The following is a 21,197-nucleotide window of genomic DNA, read 5'->3' on the forward strand; positions in this document are numbered from 1 at the left end:
GTGCTGCACAATGGGGTCCTGTCCGACCATATCCGGGTCGTAGCTGGTGTGAGGCAAGGATGTATTCTATCACCGTTACTGTTCCTCATCGTAATCGATGAGATTCTGGTAGATGCGATTGATCGTGAACCAAACCGCGGGCTGTTATGGCAGCCTATAACCATGGAGCACCTAAACGACTTCGAATTGGCGGATGACGTTGCACTACTCGCGCAACGGCGCTCTGATATGCAGAGTAAGCTCAACGACCTTGCCGATCGCTCCTCCTCGGCAGGTTTAGTCATCAACGTCAACAAAACCAAATCGTTGGATGTAAACACGGTGACTCCTTCCAGTTTCACAGTAGCCGGGCAACCAGTGGAGAATGTTGAAAGCTTCCAATATCTTGGTAGCCAAATGGCGTCAGACGGCGGTACCAAGATCGACATAGGCGCACGGATCAAGAAAGCAAGGGCTGCCTTTGCGAGTTTAAGAAATATCTGGAAAAACAGGCAGATAAGTGAACGCACCAAAATACGAATTTTCAACTCTAACGTGAAATCTATGCTGTTATACGCTAGCGAAACATGGTGTGTATCAGTGGAGAACACTCAACGGTTGTAGGTGTTCATTAACAGATGCCTGCGGTATATAATTCGGGCCTGGTGGCCTCACAACTGGATCTCAAACAACGAGCTCCATCGTCGTTGTCACCAGAGGCCGATAACAACAGAAATTCGGGATTGGAAGTGGGGCTGGGTCGGCCACACTCTACGTAGGGGCGGAAACGAAATCTGTAAGCAAGCATTAGACTGGAACCCAGCGGGACATCGCAGCAGAGGCAGACCCAGAGGCTCATGGCGGCGAAGCCTCAATAAAGAAATAAAAGAAGTCGACCGAAATCTAACCTGGCAACAGGTTAAAGCGATAGCCGGGCATCGCTCAGGATGGAGATCTTTCAAGTCGGCCCTTTGCACCACCGGAGGTGTACAGGATCCATAAGTAAGTAAGTAAAAATAGTTTTTTTAAATCTCCACTACATGCTTTCAGCTCCTGTTGAACCGCATCCCTCTTAGCACTTCGAATCGCTTTACAGTAATAATTCCTTCTACTCTGGTAGTACTTCCAGTCAGCTTGATTACGAGTGGACCTGAATACAAAATGAGCATTATCTCTGTCTAATTTTATCGACTGTAATGTGCTCGTATACCATGGAGCAGACTCCGTTACAAAAACTTCTTTCTCTTCTATCATAACATTCACGGTTGACTCTAAAGGTTCTGCTAACATATCAGCTGCTTCATCAATGCAGCCGCATTCAAAAAAATTTCTCATCTTGATATGTTTACAGGCTGTGCTACATAGAACATTTGCTCCAACTTTTTACCTTTGTTTTAACTGGACTTGAAGTAACAGATTTATTGTTTAATACAATGCCTATGGTAGCATGATCTGATATTTTACTCGACAACAATTCATACGCTTGCAACGAATCGCTATTGCTAAAAATTAGGTCAATCATCGTACTACTCCTATCGTTTACTCTAGTTGGGAAGTTCACTATCTGTCGCAATGCTGTAGAGTCCATTAAATTTTTGAGTTCTCGCCTGCCAACGTAGTTGCACCAATTAATGTTGAAATCACCAATAATTGTGATCCTATCATTGTAATCAAGAACTCTTGGTAACCATTCCTCCTCCAGATACATCAAAAATGCAGGAACGCTAGCGTTAGGTGAATGATAAAGGCCGCCATACATACCTTTAAAAGCTCCGGTAGACACAACGACACTCAAAAACCAGTTACCTTCTCTTGACTCGTTTGAATTTAGAACCCATTTGGTATTCTTCTTGATGTACAAAGTAACTCCACCAGTATGACTTGACATTGATAAGCAATTCACCATATCATAGCCAACAATTTGATATAAGCTAATATTATGACGATCAGTTAGATGAGTCTCACTAATAAAAAACATAATTAGATCATGTTGTCGAATCATCAGTTTGATTTCCTCAATATTGGATTGGAAATTGTTCCGACTTCCCTGGGCATAAAAGTATCGTCGTGTTAGCCTCATGATATACGAATGCAAAAATGGTAACTTGGCTTAGAAACCTCGCAGTAAATAAACTGTGGAAGTGCTTAATGAACACTAAGCTGCGAGGCGGCTCTGTCCCAGTGTGGGGATGTACCGTGAGCGTGCCTTATTCTGCGCGGCTCCTAATTCTGCGCACTTTGACACTATAGTAAGTAGTAAAATTCTTCTTTATTGTTTCATTTTCTGTTCTACAATTATTTTTTACATGTACAGTGCTCGGCCGGCTTGGCCCTCCAACTTCAATTTTAAATTTTATTTTTACATTGTTATTTAAGTGTTAATATGATATATCATGACGGCCTTTAGGAGGCGCTGGTGTGTTTTTTAAATTTGATAACCTAACTACTATGTACACTAATATTTACAATAAGAAATTTGATAACCTAGATTGGAACTAGCGCCCTAATTGGAGCCTGATCCGAATGCAAGCAACGGACCCTAAACTTTTCTTTACACTCACCAAAGCGTTCATGTAAGGTTTTTATTCCGGCCAGACGGTGGACCTCGGATGTTCTTGTCCTGGGAGGGTGTTGAGGATCATCCTCAGGAATTTGTTTTGGACCCGTTGAAGTTTGAGGTGGTGGGTTTTAGCGCAGCTCTCCCAGACCGGCATGCCATATTCGATCACAGGGAGGATGATTTGCTTGTAGACAGCAAGCTTATTTTTCAGGGACAATGACGACCGGCGGTTGATCAAAGGATACAGTAGTTTCAACAAGACGTTACACTTTGTCACCGTTTTGTCAACCTGTTGCCTGAAAATAAGCTTGCTGTCGAGGGTCAAGCCAAGGTAGCCGGCCTCATTGGCCCATTCCACGGTCGTGCCATTGAGGATGATTTTACAGTCCCCAGGCGGAACAAGTTTAGGGGATTTGGAGTGGGGAAAATGATGACCTGGGTCTTCGCCGCGTTGATACAGATCTTCCAGCTGGTGAGGTACTCTGTCAGGGCATCCAGGCCTCGTTGGAGTTTTGCCACTAGCGCTCTGATCACTCTACCGTTGTAGACGATGGATGTGTCATCTGCGAACAGAGACAGAATGCCGCCTTCTGGAGGTTCTGGCATGTCGGAGGTGAACAGATTGAAAAGCAGGGGCCCGAGGATACTGCCCTGGGGGACGCCTGCGACGATGTTGTGCGCATTGGAACTCGCTCCGCTGATTGAGACCCGGAATGTCCTTGCCGACAGGTAATTGTTGATGATTTTCACCAGGTAGCTGGGAAGATTGTAGCGTTGTAGTTTGTACACCAGGCCATCTTTGACACTATAACATTTTTTTAAATTTTGTTTGCTGTTATTATTATATTTACTTACATGTCATCAAAAAGTTGGGAATTTATTGTTGTCATGGATACATAATAAAGCAATAAGTTAGCATTGATAACGGGAATATGAGGAAAAACAAAATCGGTAAAATCGAAAATGTCAAAAAATGGCCGTCATTAGCAGCAGTGCTAAAACGCACATAAGCAATTTTTTCTCGAATTTGAGCAAAAAAAAAAGATTTGGACTCATTTTTTTTAAAGCGAAGTGCAAAAGCAGATCATTTGTTGCTTTAATATGATGAAAATCGGCTTTCAGAGTGTAATCTCTATCTTATAGAAAGCATTTTATGTTGCGCAGAATATGGCACAAAATTTAATTTCTGTTCCTAATTGTGCGCGCGGAATGCATAGGTACAATAACCCTGGCTTGTCAACTCAAATTGAACGTAGCAACTGTTTGGGCATGCAAACATATTTCAAAATGCTAGAATAAAACAAGAAGAGCAAAAAAAAAATGCGAAGATAGATTATCCGGAAAGAGACAAGGGATATCTAATACTTGGCCTACGCACCACATCTCCACTGAGCGTTTTTTTAAACATCGAGGTATCTAATCTTAATCTGTATATCACGTGACTAGCACGTATAATTTTCCCTGAAAAATCGACATAATTTCCCACTCGAAGATTTCCTAGGTCGGACTGGCATTTCGACATTTGAGAAAATAGCACTTTGGGCAACATTAGCATTTATGTAAGACTGGTCTTATTATTCACGTTGGATTACATTTATTTCCATTCCATATAAATATCGGATTTGATCGGAATAAAAAATTGCCTTTTCATCAATGGCGAACTTTAGTAAACAAGGCAAAACAGTGACTTGACCCAGGACTTGACCATTGGCATGAACACAATAACTGATCTGGAAAGTTGTCTAACGGAAAAAATGGATCGTCGAAAGCAACTTATGTCAACGGCGAGCAATCGGATAATGGACTTCAAAAATGAATAAGATCTTTGTGCACATACATCATACACACATACACGCACACACAGGCATCATCTCAATTAATCACAGCTGAGTCAACTGGGTTTGGGCCTAATTTGCCAGGTCTTATATTAAAGTTTTGGAGTAGACGTTTTTTTCGTATACTTAGCGTACAAGAACGGTAAAACGTTGTAGTCAGATAGACTTTAGGAAACATGCATGGTACTAAAAACGTGCAAAAGTAATGATATATTTGTATAAATATTCAAAACCATTTCATGAGACAAAAAATACTCAAACTGAGTGTTTATTGTTGTGCGCAGAATTAGGAACATTGCGCGCAGAATATGGAACATTTCAAAATGTGTGCGCAGAATTAGGAACCATATGGCAATCCACAAATCGATTAATAATATATGTTCTTAGTCAATATAATCAAAATTTTAATGATTCATAGTCTTCCGTGGATTATAGTTACACAACTACTACATAAAGGTATTCATAAATCATTATGGTTTCTCGATAACAACGATTTTTTTTCAAAATTTTCTTAAATGCGCAGAATATGGTACCTCCACGGTAATACCAATAAGAAGAAGAAAAACAGTCGCTAGAGCCGGAAACGAACAATAAGCCGCACCACACTATCCTCCTCTATCTTCTATTCTTTTACAAGTTTAACACCCTGAAACTGAATTGTTTCAAATCCCTTTTATGGGTCTGAAGTAGAGGACGGGACGCTCGAGCCTACCAGTCAGTAGATGGAAAGGTCCTTTGTGATAAAGGAACTATGACAAGCCTCGGATAACCTGGGATAAGCCTTCTACGAGTCGAGTTGACATTGATTTCATGAGTTCGATATAGTAATCGTCACGTTGAAAATTTAAGCCAGCAATATAAACGTATTGCCTAGTGTTATGCAACGTAGATTTGTTACGGCCCGGTGATTTCGGATTGCATGCGTACGTACAAAACGTATCTCAACTTAACAAATGTGTCTTGTATTTCTATTTCACCACTTATCTTATAACTTTTAACTGTCTTTTTTGCTTACAAAATTGCTATCGTCTTTTCCAGTCAAGTCTTTTGTTTGAATTCAGTTGATCACTATAACTATTATATTCTTTCTTGCATTAGCTAGTATAAGTATTTCTAAAGTAAAATTTATAACTGCTCAATTTGAGCTACCATATATAGAGTGAAATCAGATTCCACTTTTTTCTTCTTTTGTTAAACTATGAATCATTGATTTTTTTCTTATGTACAAGTCGTACTTTATATCGTCGAATTGTTTCATTATGTTTTGAAAAATTGTCCCTACCCTAATGGCACGAATTACTGTTAAATGGAAATGAAGTATAACAGTTTCCTTCTATCCTCAAACAGCCTATGATTTGATTTGTTAGCCAAGCCAGGTGCAGATCTGCTCCGGATTTGTGTAAACATTAATAAACTAAACTTGAATAAGTAGAAATTACACATTTTCTGCGTGACATATTTGTAAGTATAATAGCGTTCTTTTGGTTAAATATTTGTAGCCCCTTGATCATTATTCGGCGATGGGAAGCGTTGTTGGGTATCATTTTTTGTTAAAATTCTCAATCCTTCAAATGAAAGTTGTTATCTAACCAATGCTAGCGAATACTATTGAAATTACAGTTTAAGTTATACCTAAATTCATCAGCCTTGAGTTTAACAGATTTGATTTACAATGATTATGAATTATGCTGCAAAGTAAATGTATGAATGTTTATTCTTAATGGAACAGATACTTCAAACATTAAAAGATCAAACGATTTGGACTTATCCCTTAAAAAGGTTGATGATTTTTGTCTTCTTTAGTATAAGTCTACTTGTTCTGAAAATAATACACCATCTTTTGAAAATGTGCTATGGTTTACCATTGAATATTTGTATACTTTGTTATGCTGATGAAGTGTTAGAAGAAATTATAGCACAGACAACGTTTTGATCATAGCTGATAAATTTAACGCGAAAACATTAATAGCCTATTCAAAATGCGAGCATTATGACATGGTAAAGAGTATCTTGATGTCATCGTTCACTCATCTTATTTTTATTTCACACATTTAATGAAAATAAGATGAGTGAACGATGACATCATATATGATATCAGGCGAAATACCAGGTAAATGCTTGTAATCTGAAAAGGCTATCGAAAAGAGTTTATAAACTATAGAGAAAGATTGTCGCTTTCGTTACTGCCCGGCACATCTCTTTACTGGCTGGAATAGAGGTGATAAAAAACATCAATACGATTTGACAATTCTGTACTCAACATGTTTCGGACGAAAGAACGAAAGGAACCGAAGCGATAATCTTTCTCTATAGTTTAAAACCTCTTTTGGCTATCGGCATCTGTTATTTATTACATTTGGACAATAAAAAATCAGATGGCAGTAATAAGTCTGAACATACGAAGTAGGGAAACGAATGATTGGAGCAGTACCCGCTATTCTTGTCTGCAATGTTCATGAGTTGGACGCTTACAATCGAAATGTTTGTTTTTTTTTTTTGCCGCGGGATATAAACGTTGTAAACGGGAATAGATGGGGTGCTGCTAAAACGGACCTTCTCTCTATTACTTTTATAGGTATGTACTACTTTAAGAGTACGGGCTTGCAAGAAACGACTGGGCTACCTCAACAACATTTTTCATGTAAATAACTTGAAAGTTATATTATCTAGTCCGTAGTCTCAGATTTGCAATCTCCGAATGAATAAAACAAAGGTTTTATGAAAGCTTTGAGGCTCGTTTCCAACTCAATATTCTGCGATGAGTTGACGCCTTGCATGCAAGCTAACGTTGTACTTACAAACGGATATAATCTCTTCTGCTACAATCGCTCCTGGTGATAAAGATTGCTTTGTGCAAATCTATTTTCTTACTGACACTGCCTGCAGATGAGATCATAATGCACATATTTCCATGATTTTCTAAACATTGAAAACTTTTGAAGTCACACAGTCTCTGTTGCGGTTGGGGTGTCCGCAGGATCCGACGGTCAGTATTTCTCCTCTTCCAACTCCAGTTGCCGCGCGTGGCGGATGTTGTTCAGGCCGTGAGAGTTCCGCTTGATGGTGGCTGTGTCCGGGTCATTGAACGACTTGGCCAGCACCTTGGGGGTGTTGTTGCCGTGCACCGCTCCATTAACGTTGTTTGACTTGGTTAACGTGGTGTGGCCGTTCGATATCTTTGAACCGCTGGCGTCGTTTCGACCGTTGAATGATGACTGGCGTTTCGGTTTGTGGCCCTCGGTATACTAAAATGAAAATACATTCTTTTGAGAATCGACAATGGAATAGCTTAGTGAATTCAGATAATTTATTAATGGTTCATTTCAGGGTTTGCAGAAATCGCTCTCAATAGATAACGAACAACGATAAAAGAGAGGCAAAAACTGTTCCGAATCATAACAAGCCATGATAACAAATTTATTAAACTTGTATACAAGTGCGAAAAAACAGAATCGGATAGGCAGCCCCCACAGAGAAATGGTGATTCTCGCTTTGTTTTCGCTCATTTCGTGTTGGTTATTGCACAGCTGTGTAGAACAAGTTGAAATGCATCTTCGGGGCCAGTGCTCCCCGCATTTAGAGCTTTCTAAAAGAAATTTATCATGGGGTATAGCCTCCCGAATCATGATAACTTGCGAAAAACGTCACTCTCGTGATGCTACATATCGTATATGTATACAGAGATGATCAGTGAGAGACTTGCTCATTCTCTTTAGGATTCAATCCCTGGTCTATTTTATCACTTCTGGATTTATTAAAAGAAACCTAATTAACCTCCGTTACAGCTAAACAAAGCTGAAGGAATTGTCCTTAAGCAGACCCCAGACGAGAGAAATATTGTCTATACTTCGCTCATCAATCTTTTCATCATACTTTTCTTCAATATTTTCACTGATTAGCTAGCATGACCACAGATGAAGAAAAATTCAATATCTTTACGGTGAGGTATTTTTAACTACGGTTTAACCTGAAAGCAGTCGTGTGAAAATAATATATGTTTTGTCCAATCAAAGTTAATTGTCTATGTTATGTGTACTAAATCACCCGACATTAATTTAAAATGTTCTGAAAACTCAGATGTGTATATGTACATTATGTGGAAGATTTTTTATTCAAAAAATTTATTGGAGGTAATCACTTTTCCATCGATGGGACTCGAACCCACGACCCTCAGTACGCTCACGGTGTGTCTATGGGGAAATAATATTTTTCAAAAATCAGTATCCCTGAAACACCCACCACGTGAAAGTATATGCTCTTTTCTTTTCTATAGTGGGTAAACTAAAATGTTCTATCGGGGGATCTAGAACAATTTTTATTTTTTTCACTATTTTTGGTGCAAATTCCATAGAAATCTCAAATGATAACCGATTTAACCCTCCCAAAAATATATTGAGAAATGACCCCCGATAGAACATTTTAAAAATACACCTACGTGAGGAAAACCTATAGGGTAAATCACTGCTTGGGCCTATGGACCCGGTTCCCGGCTCACTGCACAGAAAACTAATGATTTAAACTGTTTGGAAGTCGTAGGTTTATGGTTGATAATTTTTAAAAAGTCTACCATTTATTTTTCACAATACTCAATATTTTTCTATCACTTGTTTTACTCCTAATTGATTCAATTGTAGAAAATAAAAATGTAGAATTCAAAATTTCACTCTCCGATGCCACACCACTGAGCCGGAGTGATTCTTTCCACTTTTACAAAACGGTATTATCAAATAAACACCTACCTGAAAATCGTCACAGTGCTCGATACAACCATTGCATGAAGCTGTTAATCACCACACCATAATTCTAAACACCCGCACTTCAATTATTCTTATTTGTTCGTTTCACTAGAACTTATTTAAACATACTAGAATACATTTTAAAATGTATTCACAAACCGAACAAAAATTCACCTCGGCCTAAGAACTTCTAGCCGCACCGTGCTGCCAAAAGACCAGGATTATAAAAATGATCCTTCATCGTTAATAGGAAAAGTGTCTAATACGTTGACGTTATCATGTTATTTATAGTTCTCTCGATTTTAAAAGGTGAAATAAATATTGTTTTTAAGTATTTGGAAGAAATTTGGATGAGTTAATATATCTTCTCAACCAAGTAAAAATGATTATGAATAATACCATCTGGCATCTTGTTTTCGTGGAACGTGCATATTTTTGTTTACATCGCATTTTATACCGTCCCGAGAGAGAATGAGAGTAAAATGTTGAGAGATTGAGTGAAATTTTGCTTAGGCCGGGAACTGGTTTTTTGTATGCCGGATTGGGAATCGCTATGACTGAAATGAGTGCTGCACCTCGTAAATTTAAATCAAATAACAGCTTCTTTGAACGATATTTACCACGAATAGCTATTTTTTAAGCAGAAGTGAACCCCAATGCAGTATTATACAGCCTACAAATTTCAGAAAAAGTTGCTTCCTGTCATAAATATCAATTTAATAATGCAGTCGTACGCATGTTAGGCCGGGAATGGGGTAAGAAACCCTGCTTTCGGGTAGTGCGTGTTTTAGAGATACTGATTTTTTTGAAAATAGGCCTCTTCGGACAAACACACCGTGCGCTAGACTGATTTAGCCAACTAAGTTACGAAGGACCTCCGTCGGCCTTCGCAACTTAGCGGCTACTGAATAAGCCCAAGATTCTCAAATTGGACGCACAATCGAATCACTCACCATTTGTCATATGGATATGGTTCGGTTCGGCACTATTAAGGAAGGTCACTCACTGCCTAGTTATTATGTCAATTTGTGTTACCTTTCTACCACTTAAGGTAACGGTACCAATAGTGGAGGTTTTAGTAGATCCACATAAGAAAATTATTTAAAAAAAAAATGATAATTATGGGAAATTTACAGCGTTAACAGCTTAGTCAATAGATAAACTAATATCATTAAAACCCCACTACCTTCACTATTGGTGTTATCTCCACTAAGGGTACGGTTACCCTAAAGCAATGTTAAAGGTAAATTCATTCCAAATCTAATTCATCGCGTCCTTGCGCTCCAGCAAACTGATTTGCGATTATGAACGACAGCAACCGCGCTTGAGTTTTTCATACGATATCAACCAGTTTTATTCATTAACCGAAAGATCCTAGGGTGAGTCAATCGGATGATTTGGATAACCCTAGAGATTTGAGATTTTGAATTTTCCTCAACACTGACTGCAAGTTTCTATATGGTCAATTTTTCTGCAGCTGAAAGCCACTATTTGGTCTCCATTTTCGTCAACGTTGGTATCTACACGGAAGAAATAAACTACCCAATAGTGAGTTCAATTCACCCAACCTCGAAAAAGAAGAGAAAAAATAACTCAAAAGTAAGTTGAAAAGTCTCAACGTTGGGTACTCTTTTTCTTCCGTGTAAAGTCACTATTTTGAGCGGCATTGGTACCAGCGCTGAGATTAGATTTGGATCGAATTCGAATTAGATTTGGATTGGATGAAGAACGAATTGCGATTGAATTCAGATTGGATTTAGCCTGCATTTGGATATGCTTTGGATTGGATTGAAGTTTGTTTGGATTTTGATGGGATTGGGATTTGAGTTGAATTTGAAAATGTTTAGATTTGGATTAAGAATGAATTTGTATATGATTGAGATTGAAAGTAGATTAGATTTTAAATGGATTGGGATTGAATTGAGATTATATTTGGATTTGGATTTGATGTGGTCGTGGATTGCATTTGGATTGGATTGGATGGATTTGGATATGATTAAGATTGGATATGGATGGATTTGAATTAGATTAGATTTGGATGGATGTGGATTGGATTTGAATAAAATTTGGATTACATTTGGATGCGTTGGGTATGAGTTAGATTTGGCTTAGATTTGGATTGGTTTTGGATTGTTTTTCAATTGGATTTGGATGAGATTTGAATTGAATTTGGACTGCATTTTTATTAGGATTGGCTTTGAATTAGATTAGAATTGGGATTAGATTTTGAATGAATTTGGATTTGGATTGGGTTCGGATTGGCTTTCGTTTGGATTGGATTTGAATTAGATTTGGATAGGATTGGAATTGTATTGGATTTGAATTGGATTGGATTTGAAATGCATTTGAGCAATATTTGGAATGAATTTCAATTGGATTTGAATTGTTTTGGATGAGATTTGAAATGAATTTGGATTTATATGGGATTTGGATTGCATTTGGATGAAGATTGGCTTTGGCTTGCATTTGGATTAATATTGACTTTAGGTTAGATTTGGATAATATTAGGATGAGATTTGAATTGGATTGGATTTGAATTGGATTCGGATTCGAATTTTATTGGATTTGGATTGGATGAGGATTGGTATTGGATTGGATATGGATAGATTTGGAATGGATTTAGAAGGCTCAAACATTATTTTTGCCTTTCTCGTATACTAAGTATACGGTAAAGGCTATATGATCGCTCCAAAAACAAACTTTTTATAGAAGGCCCGGAGACCCATAGTGTTATATACCAATCGACTCAGCTCGACGAATTGAGGTGATGTCTGTGTGTGTGTGTGTGTGTGTGTGTATGTGTGTGTGTGTGTGTGCGCAAAACTACTCAATAAAATGTCACTCATTTTTCGGGCACCTATCCACAACCGATTTGCTCGCAACAAATTGCATTCGACGCAGAATCCTGTCCCATTGTTTCCTATTTGAAATTGGCCAGATCGAACTATGGGATCGAGAGTTATGGCCAAAATACAAATTCATACGAAAAAATCGCGTAAAAATGTCACTCATTTTTCGGGCACTTATTCTCAACCGATTTGCTCGCAACAAATTGCATTCGACGCAGAATCCTGTCCCATTGTTTCCTATTTGAAATTGGCCAGATCGAACTATGGGATCGAAAGTTATGGCCAAAATACAAAATCCTACGAAAAAATCGCGTAAAAAATGTCACTCATTTTTCGGGCACTTATCCTCAACCGATTTGCTCGCAACAAGTTGCATTCGACGCAGAATCCTGTCCCATTGTTTCCTATTTGAAATTGGCCAGATCGGACTATGAGATCAAAAGTTATGGCCAAAACACAAAATCATACGAAAAAATCATGTAAAAAATGTCACTCATTTTTCGGACACTTATCCTCAACCGATTTGCTCGCAACAAGTTGCATTCGACGCAGAATCCTGTCCCATTGGTTTCTATTTGAAATTGGCCAGATCGAACTATGGGATCGAAAGTTATGGCCAAAATACAAAATCCTGTGAAAAAATCGCGTAAAAAATGTCACTCATTTTTCGGGCACTTATTCTCAACCGATTTGCTCGCAACAAATTGCATTCGACGCAGAATCCTGTCCCGTTGTTTCCAATTGAAAATTGGCCATATCGGACTATGGGATCGAAAATTATACCATTTTTTATGGAAAAATCGCTAAAAAAATGTCACTTTCGGGCACTTATTCTCAACCGATTTGCTCGCAACAAATTGCATTCGACGCAGAACCCTGTCCCATTGTTTCCTATTTGAAATTGGCCAGATCGAACTATGGGATCGAAAGTTATGGCCAAAACACAAAATCATACGAAAAAATCATGTAAAAAATGTCACTCATTTTTCGGGCACTTATCCTCAACCGATTTGCTCGCAACAAATTGCATTCGACGCAGAATCCTGTCCCACTGTCTCCTTTTTCAAATTGGCCAGATCGAACTATGGGATCGAAAGTTATGGCCAAAATACAAAATCCTACGAAAAAATCGCGTGAAAAATGTCACTCATTTTTCGGGCATTTATCCTCAACCGATTTGCTCGCAACAAATTGCATTCGACGCAGAATCCTGTCCCATTGTTTCCTATTTGAAATTGGCCACATCGGACTATGGGATTGAAAGTTATGGCCAAAATACAAAATCCTACGAAAAAATCGCGTAAAAAATGTCACTCATTTTTCGGGCACTTATCCTCAACCGATTTGCTCGCAACAAGTTGCATTCGACGCAGAATCCTGTCCCATTGTTTCCTATTTGAAATTGGCCAGATCGGACTATGGGATCAAAAGTTATGGCCAAAACACAAAATCATACGAAAAAATCACATTAAAAAGTCTTTCTCACTTTTTGGGCAATTATTCTCAACCGATTTGCTCGCAACAAGTTGCATTCGACGCAGAATCCTGTCCCATTATTTCCTATTTGAAATTGGCCAGATCGAACTATGGGATCGAAAGTTATGGCCAAAATGCAAAACCCTACGAAAAAATCGCGTAAAAAATGTCACTCATTTTTCGGGCACTTATCCTCAACCGATTTGCTCACAACAAGTTGCATTCGACGTAGAATCCTGTCCCGTTGTTTCCAATTGAAAATTGGCCATATCGGACTATGGGATCGAAAATTATACCATTTTTTATGGAAAAATCGCTAAAAAAATGTCACTAATTTTTCGGGCACTTATTCTCAACCGATTTGCTCGCAACAAATTGCATTCGACGCAGAACCCTGTCCCATTGTTTCCTATTTGAAATTGGCCAGATCGAACTATGGGATCGAAAGTTATGGCCAAAATACAAAATCATACGAAAAAATCATGTAAAAAATGTCACTCATTTTTCGGACACTTATTCTCAACCGATTTGCTCGCAACAAGTTGCATTCGACGCAGAATCCTTTCCCACTGTCTCCTTTTCAAATTGGCCAGATCGAACTATGGGATCGAAAGTTATGGCCAAAATACAAAATCCTACGAAAATCGCGTGAAAAATGTCACTCATTTTTCGGGCATTTATCCTCAACCGATTTGCTCGCAACAAATTGCATTCGACGCAGAATCCTGTCCCCTTGTTTCCACTTTGAAATTGCCCCCCTCGCACTATGGGACTGCCAGTCATGGCCAAAATACAAAATCCTACGAAAAAATCGCGTAAAAAATGTCACTCATTTTTCGGGCACTTATCCTCAACTGATTTGCTCGCAACAAGTTGCATTCGACGCAGAATCCTGTCCCATTGTTTCCTATTTGAAATTGGCCAGATCGGACTATGGGATCAAAAAGAAATGCCCAGAACACAAAATCATACGAATAAATCGTGTAAAAAATGTCACTCTTTTTTCGGGTACTTATCCTCAAGCGATTTGCTCGCAACAAGCTGCATTCGACGCAGAATCCTGTCCCATTATTTCCTATTTGAAATTGGCCAGATCGAACTATGGGATCGAAAGTTATGGCCAAAATGCAAAACCCTACGAAAAATCGCGTAAAAATGTCATTCATTTTTCGGGCACATATCCTCAACCGATTTGCTCACAAGTTGCATTCGACGTAGAATCCTGTCCCGTTGTTTCCAATTGAAAATTGGCCATATCGGACTATGGGATCGAAAATTATACCATTTTTTATGGAAAAATCGCTAAAAAAATGTCACTAATTTTTCGGGCACTTATTCTCAACCGATTTGCTCGCAACAAATTGCATTCGACGCAGAACCCTGTCCCATTGTTTCCTATTTGAAATTGGCCAGATCGAACTATGGGATCGAAAGTTATGGCCAAAACACAAAATCATACGAAAAAATCATGTAAAAAATGTCACTCATTTTTCGGGCACTTATCCTCAACCGATTTGCTCGCAACAAATTGCATTCGACGCAGAATCCTGTCCCACTGTCTCCTTTTTCAAATTGGCCAGATCGAACTATGGGATCGAAAGTTATGGCCAAAATACAAAATCCTACGAAAAAATCGCGTGAAAAATGTCACTCATTTTTCGGGCATTTATCCTCAACCGATTTGCTCGCAACAAGTTGCATTCGACGCAGAATCCTGTCCCATTGTTTCCTATTTGAAATTGGCCACATTGGACTATGGGATTGAAAGTTATGGCCAAAATACAAAATCCTACGAAAAAATCGCGTAAAAAATGTCACTCATTTTTCGGGCACTTATCCTTAACCGATTTGCTCACAACAAGTTGCATTCGACGTAGAATCCTGTCCCGTTGTTTCCTATTGAAAATTGGCCATATCGGACTATGGGATCGAAAATTATACCATTTTTTTAATGGAAAAATCGCTAAAAAAATATCACTCATTTTTCGGGCACTTATTATCAACCGATTTACTCGCATTAAATTGCATTCGACGCAGAATGTCTCATATTTTCTTATTGAAAATTGGCCAGATCGGACTATGGGCTTAGATATTATGGTCAAATTACTATTTATTGTGAAAAAGAGTTCAAAAAAGTCTAGCTCATTTTTTCAGCACTTAGACTTCATCTATTCCCCCCAAGCAACACAAGTTCAACAAATCTGGTTGCAGTAACCATATAGTGACTGAATCCGGTCATATATAAGTTACTGTGATTGATGTGCAAGATGTGTGCTTCTCAGGTCGCTCGCAACAGATTGCATTCGACGCAGAATCTTGTCCCATTGTTTCCTATAGAAACTTGGCCGGATCGTACAATTGGGTCAAAAGTTATGGCAAAAATACTAATTTTAAAACTACAAAATAAAATGCCATTTTTTGCTCTTATGCTCATCCAATTTGTTTGCAACAAATTGCGTTTGGCGAGAATTTTTTTTATGCATATAAAAAAATATGAAAAATAAAACCAATCCACATATTGGTGTTATTTAAGATTTTTCCAAACCTTTTGAACGAACGAGAAAGGCACCATCACCGCTAGGTGGATTAATCTGGGTTTTTATTCAATATAATCATTGGCAATAAAGCTATATATCTGTGTGTAATTCAATATTGAGAATGAAAACATTATTCATTGCAGCATTTAGCAGCATTTAAAGGTGACCCATCTTGCCCCGCTGTTTGACCCATGTTACCCCGTCATTTTTTTACTGACAGAAAAATAGACTTCTACTTTAATGACTCGAAATGGAATAAAAAGTGGAGTTTTCGTTATTTCATACCTCTGGCTTACAGATTATGAGCTATTTTTATAGATCCTTGTTGAAAATTTGAATTGAAATGTTTCTGTTTTGAGATATTCAGGGTTCGCCTTAGGCGACCCATCTTGCCCCATCATACTCTACAATGGTTGCAAAAGTGCAAAATAGCAAAACTCACGTCTTTGCGGAATGGATCAACTAGGCTCAAGATCTTGACAAACAAAGGAAAAAAAACTTACGTCTTTTGTCGGCAGCGAAGAGTACTGATTCGGGTAGGATCCATAGCATGGTGATCCCTGTATAGCTTTCATTCCCTTTGTCTTCTTGTTCATAAGATGTATGGTAATGAAAACAGATCCAGCACAGAAAATGATGATGAGAACTATAACTCCTAAAACGATTACCGTTACCGAAGAAGTTCCTGCTGTCAAGGCGTGAGGAATTTCTAGAAAAATACACGTAACATTTATTTCATAGGAAGATCATCGAGAGTGTTCAGTACTTACCGTTACTCATTTCCACGTGGCACTTGCGAATCTCGCGATCGCTGCCCTGACACATTTTTGGATTCGAATTCGTTACAAGACATTTTCTGGTTCGGACCTTTTCATCATCGATGTTACATGAAGACCATTCGCTCCATTCACCCCAACCAAGGAATGCTAAAATCGATTTCAAAGGCATATTAAGTAAATATGTACATGAGTTTCTTTGAAGTGATTAACTTACAGTCGCAGCTCGGCATCTCACAAGTGTCGTACTGCATATTTTGTCCTTCGCAATCGTTACCGAAGATCACATTCCCCGACATCGACAAACACTGACGTGAACGAGTTTTCGAACCAAGTCCACAGGTCACCGAACAAGGTGACCAATCACTCCAGCATCCCCATTCTCCTGTAAAATTGATGAATTTTATACTTTGGAGGCTTAAAAACAGTCGATAAACATGCATACCTTTACAAGGCTGAATGTTGCAAGCACGGACCATTTTGTTACTTCCGTCACAGTCAGTCTTCTCACAAATTCTTGTTCGGAACTGTTGACCGCTACCACAGGAAGCGCTACAACTACTCCACGAGGTCCACTCTGTCCATCCATCTTCGCTTTCGCTTCCGCTGTGCGCCATGTCGCTCGACCTTTGACAGGATCCGTCGGCGTGGCACACCCTGGTTTCTTCTTTCGGGCTAATTTTCAACAGTGATGCATCCGCAATAGGCGCTTTGCAAGTATATCTAAATCTTTTCTCGATGTAACCTCCGTTGGGTAGTGTTCCATTGGACACTGTAAGCCATGGCGTCCATGCCCCAGTTCGCTTCACGTCCTGACAGTGATGATTATTACACACCTCGTAATCTAAATGACATCCCGGACACTCCATGCCACCATTATGAGGTGTCGGATTGTCGCATTTACGTCGTCGGATACGGTATCCACCTCCGCAAGGGGCACTGCACTCTCCCCATACTCCCCACGGACCCCAACCTCCATCGATTGGTGGTTGCTTGGGAGCAGGGCACGGGGGCAGATGAGAACAGTAGATCTCCGCCCGATCCGGGCCAACACAAACTCTACCGCCATGAGCGGGCTTAGGATTACCGCATGTTCGGCGTCTTGTCTTGACGGCCATTCCGCAGGTTTGCGAGCAAGCTGACCACGCCGACCAATCGGTCCAACCTCCATGAATGGTACAGTTTGTAACGGCTATATTCACCCCCGTACACGACCGCCCCCCATTCTTAGGCGATGGGTTATCGCAAGTTCGAGTCCTGCAGAGGCAAGAATCGGCGTTGCTGGAAAAATCTTCATTCACATTAGTCGGATGAACTTGTCCATTGGATTGTGCACATTTGTTCCATTCGGACCATGCAGACCATCCCCCGTCAACGGGTGCAGTTAGAACTGGACATTCCGTAGCATTTTGAATCCAATATTTGGCCAGGGTATCTCCACTGGGTGCAATTGTGCAAGCTTCCTGTAATTCGTTCCATCCACAGTAGGGATCCATGGAGTTTAGGCAACTCAACCTGGACAAGTGACGATTACAGTGATGCGAAGAAATTCGACTCAGGGCCATATCTGTGCCAACATATAACGAGTCAGTTTCTTTCACGTATTGGATCGTTCGGATTTTAGTTTCTTTGCTGGGTTCAGGTCGCCAAATTTCAACAACACAAGTTGTTTTGGTACGGGGAAGCACGGAGATCTTTTTGATGAGGCCTGCGTCCGTTGCTACGTAAATAACGTGAACTCGTTCATGAAGTTTGGTCGGAATAACGTCAATCGCTATGAGATTGAACCGCTCCAGTTTGGCATAGTGCAGTGGTTGACCGATGATCGGCTGAACTGCTTGATCCATCAGCTGGTACTTGGACGAGTCTATCAGCGATACATGACGGGCCGTTGGTCCAGCATGACATTCGAAATGATCACGATGCTGAGCATCCTGTCGATGCCATGCGGAACCTAGTGATTCCTGGTATTTAAACGCTCCAGAAAAGGCAGAGTGGATGGCAGACATATTAAAAGCACAGATTGCTGAACCATGGATGCTGTTCCTGTTGATGTTGTTATGATTAAAAACTCGTTAAATATAAGCTGTATTAAAATACTTACTCAGGAGTTGTAAAAGTAGCGTACAGAACGCCCTCTTCTGGTGAATAGACCATTCCTTGTACTTCGTTGAAATAGAACGGGTAGTCACCCGCCAGAGAACAATTCAGTCTAGCCTTCACAAAGGACGTCCAATTGTCTTTTAAAATCTGGGTACCGCCCGGATCGTTCTTACAAATTCTAGCGATTCTCGAGTACACAATTTTACCACAGTTGATGTATTCGACTGCGGCTTCCCTAAACACAAAATACACAAATTCTCCGTGCTCGAAGCTACCGACAAATTGAGGATCGTTCAACCACTTGGAGTTGTACTGATTGGTTCGCAGCATTCGGGTACTCTCTTGTGTGACGTCCGCCCTCAGGATAGCCGGATCGGATCCTGAAAAATCCGTTGTCGTGCCTACGTACAGCTTCCCGTTGTCAGACATGTGCGCTGTATTGTTCGCAAAGGGACTGAATGGGCACTTGGCGACGCCTTTATCGTACCGCGTAACTGTCAGGTTTTCCATCTGCCTCCAGGAGCAGTAAGGGCTGAACGCATACGTTCCGCACACGTACACCCGGTTACCGTAGTTTTGCAGCACCATGATGTGGTTTCGGCATGCTTCCTCGCTTTGACCTTTATCCAGACAAGTGTTTCGCATTGCCGGAGCAACATCCCAGGGCATTTTCTCCCGTACGTCTAAGTGCAGAGATAGGCGGTACAAGTTGTCTCTGGAATAGGAGAAGGCAAAAACGATATGGTTTGAATGGTGCGGTAGTTTGTTGATTACGATCGGCAATTGCGCATGAACCCTTACTAAATAATTCAAGAATCTTTAATAACACGTTTTCCTAATAGCTTATTCAGATTATGAGCTCTATTATATGTTAAAGTAGAGGAACAAAATTGAATTGCCATAGAGTTACTTTTCATCATATAATAAATCACGAAACAAACACCCAAGATAATTTACAGAGTAGTGATACTGCCTTTTTCGCGTTTAGCCAAGACACCAACCTTATATGGTTCGACATTTTCTTCATAACTTTTAAACGCAACGGCCGATTGTTATCAAAGTTTGTCCCCTGTCGAATGCAACTTGTTGCGAGAAAATCGGTTGAATTACAGTCGCCTCTCCACATCTCGATATTGAAGGGACCATCGAAATAAGGAGAGATCGAGGAATGGAAGGAAAATTGAAATGGGATCCATAAAAGCTCGTTGCTATGAAAAACGACAACAAAACAAATGTCGTTGCCTGTTGTTGATGTGTTTGTTATTGTCCAAAGATGGTCTAGTAGCCTAGAAAATCGAACATATCGATATAAGGAGAGTGAATCCTGAACAAAATATGATCAGAAACACATCGAGATAGAGAGATATCGAGATGTAGAATGCATAAATGTATGTTGATTGAAGGGACCTAGGAAACCATCGACATAGGGAGAGATATCGAGATACAGAACATCGAGATGTAGAGAGTCGACTGTACTATAAAAAAAGTTGGCTAATGGTTTTCATAGCTTTTGTGTGCACAGCACACCCACACACCAACACACGGACTGACAGACATTTGCTCTGTTCATCGAACTGAGTCGATTGATATATAACTTTGTTGTACTAGAAAGTAAAAAAAAAGGGTTCCGAACACTAAATAAACAAATAGTTTAATTTGAATCGTTTGTAGATTTTATTTGAATATTTTGAAGTTATTCTTTTAGTTATTGTCTATGTGATGTAGGATGCCAAGTCATTCAACAATATTTATGTTCCCAGTAATGATGTGGCTTTAAAACGCTCATAGCGTCACTAGTAGCGGCGTTAGCTATGGTTATTTGATAAGACATCACTAAGTACCAGAACCAGTCTTTGAGTATAATAGCGTGCTTGCGAAAGGTCGTGCCTTCCCGAGCAGGAGCGACGACCTCGATAACTGAAATTTGTATGAACTAGCCTTGCATAAGAGATAAAATATTAATAAATAATACCAAAAACTTATATGCAGAATACTTGAGGTATAACATGCTTTGATATTTCAATACCAAACGAATAATTGGTTATGCATTCGGTATTGAAATTCAATTCAATAACTGAGTATGTTATGGTTTAAGTATTGTGTATATTAGTTTTTGGGATTATTCCTTTGATATGCAGGGCTAGTTCATGCCAATTTCTGCTATCGAGGTCGTCGCTCCTGGGGCAGCAGTAACTTTGTCTAAGGGCTTGACGACCCCTCCCCATGGTCACTGCGAGTTAGGGGACCTGTCTAGGATGTGGTGAGGTTTGACAGTGAGCTTTGTTGATCCTCTATAAAAAGCTGCATGTATCTGTATCCGTTTTGACGTCCATCTGGTGGAAAAAG

At 39.6% G+C, this 21,197-nt stretch overlaps 2 protein-coding genes across 10 annotated transcripts in view; one reads left to right on the forward strand and one right to left on the reverse strand.

The window, feature by feature from the left end:
* The window catches only part of LOC134225145 (uncharacterized), an 83,454-nt gene that overhangs the window by 30,847 nt on the left and 31,410 nt on the right, over nucleotides 1-21,197 (forward strand). The window lies entirely within an intron of this gene.
* LOC134225134 (semaphorin-5A) overlaps nucleotides 5,316-21,197 on the reverse strand; it is a 659,484-nt gene continuing 643,602 nt past the window's right edge. For all 8 annotated transcript variants that reach the window (XM_062704952.1, XM_062704953.1, XM_062704956.1 and 5 more), the window contains 6 exons: nucleotides 18,853-19,566; nucleotides 17,194-18,794; nucleotides 16,966-17,133; nucleotides 16,743-16,898; nucleotides 16,476-16,681; nucleotides 5,316-7,619 (listed from right to left, as the gene is read on the reverse strand). In XM_062704952.1, the coding sequence (XP_062560936.1) occupies nucleotides 7,362-7,619; nucleotides 16,476-16,681; nucleotides 16,743-16,898; nucleotides 16,966-17,133; nucleotides 17,194-18,794; nucleotides 18,853-19,566 (3,103 nt within the window). In that variant the 3' untranslated portion in view covers nucleotides 5,316-7,361. The remainder of the gene's footprint in view (nucleotides 7,620-16,475; nucleotides 16,682-16,742; nucleotides 16,899-16,965; nucleotides 17,134-17,193; nucleotides 18,795-18,852; nucleotides 19,567-21,197) is intronic.

This window comes from Armigeres subalbatus, chromosome 3 (genome assembly GCF_024139115.2).
Source record: "Armigeres subalbatus isolate Guangzhou_Male chromosome 3, GZ_Asu_2, whole genome shotgun sequence".
Classification (NCBI taxonomy): domain Eukaryota; kingdom Metazoa; phylum Arthropoda; class Insecta; order Diptera; family Culicidae; genus Armigeres; species Armigeres subalbatus.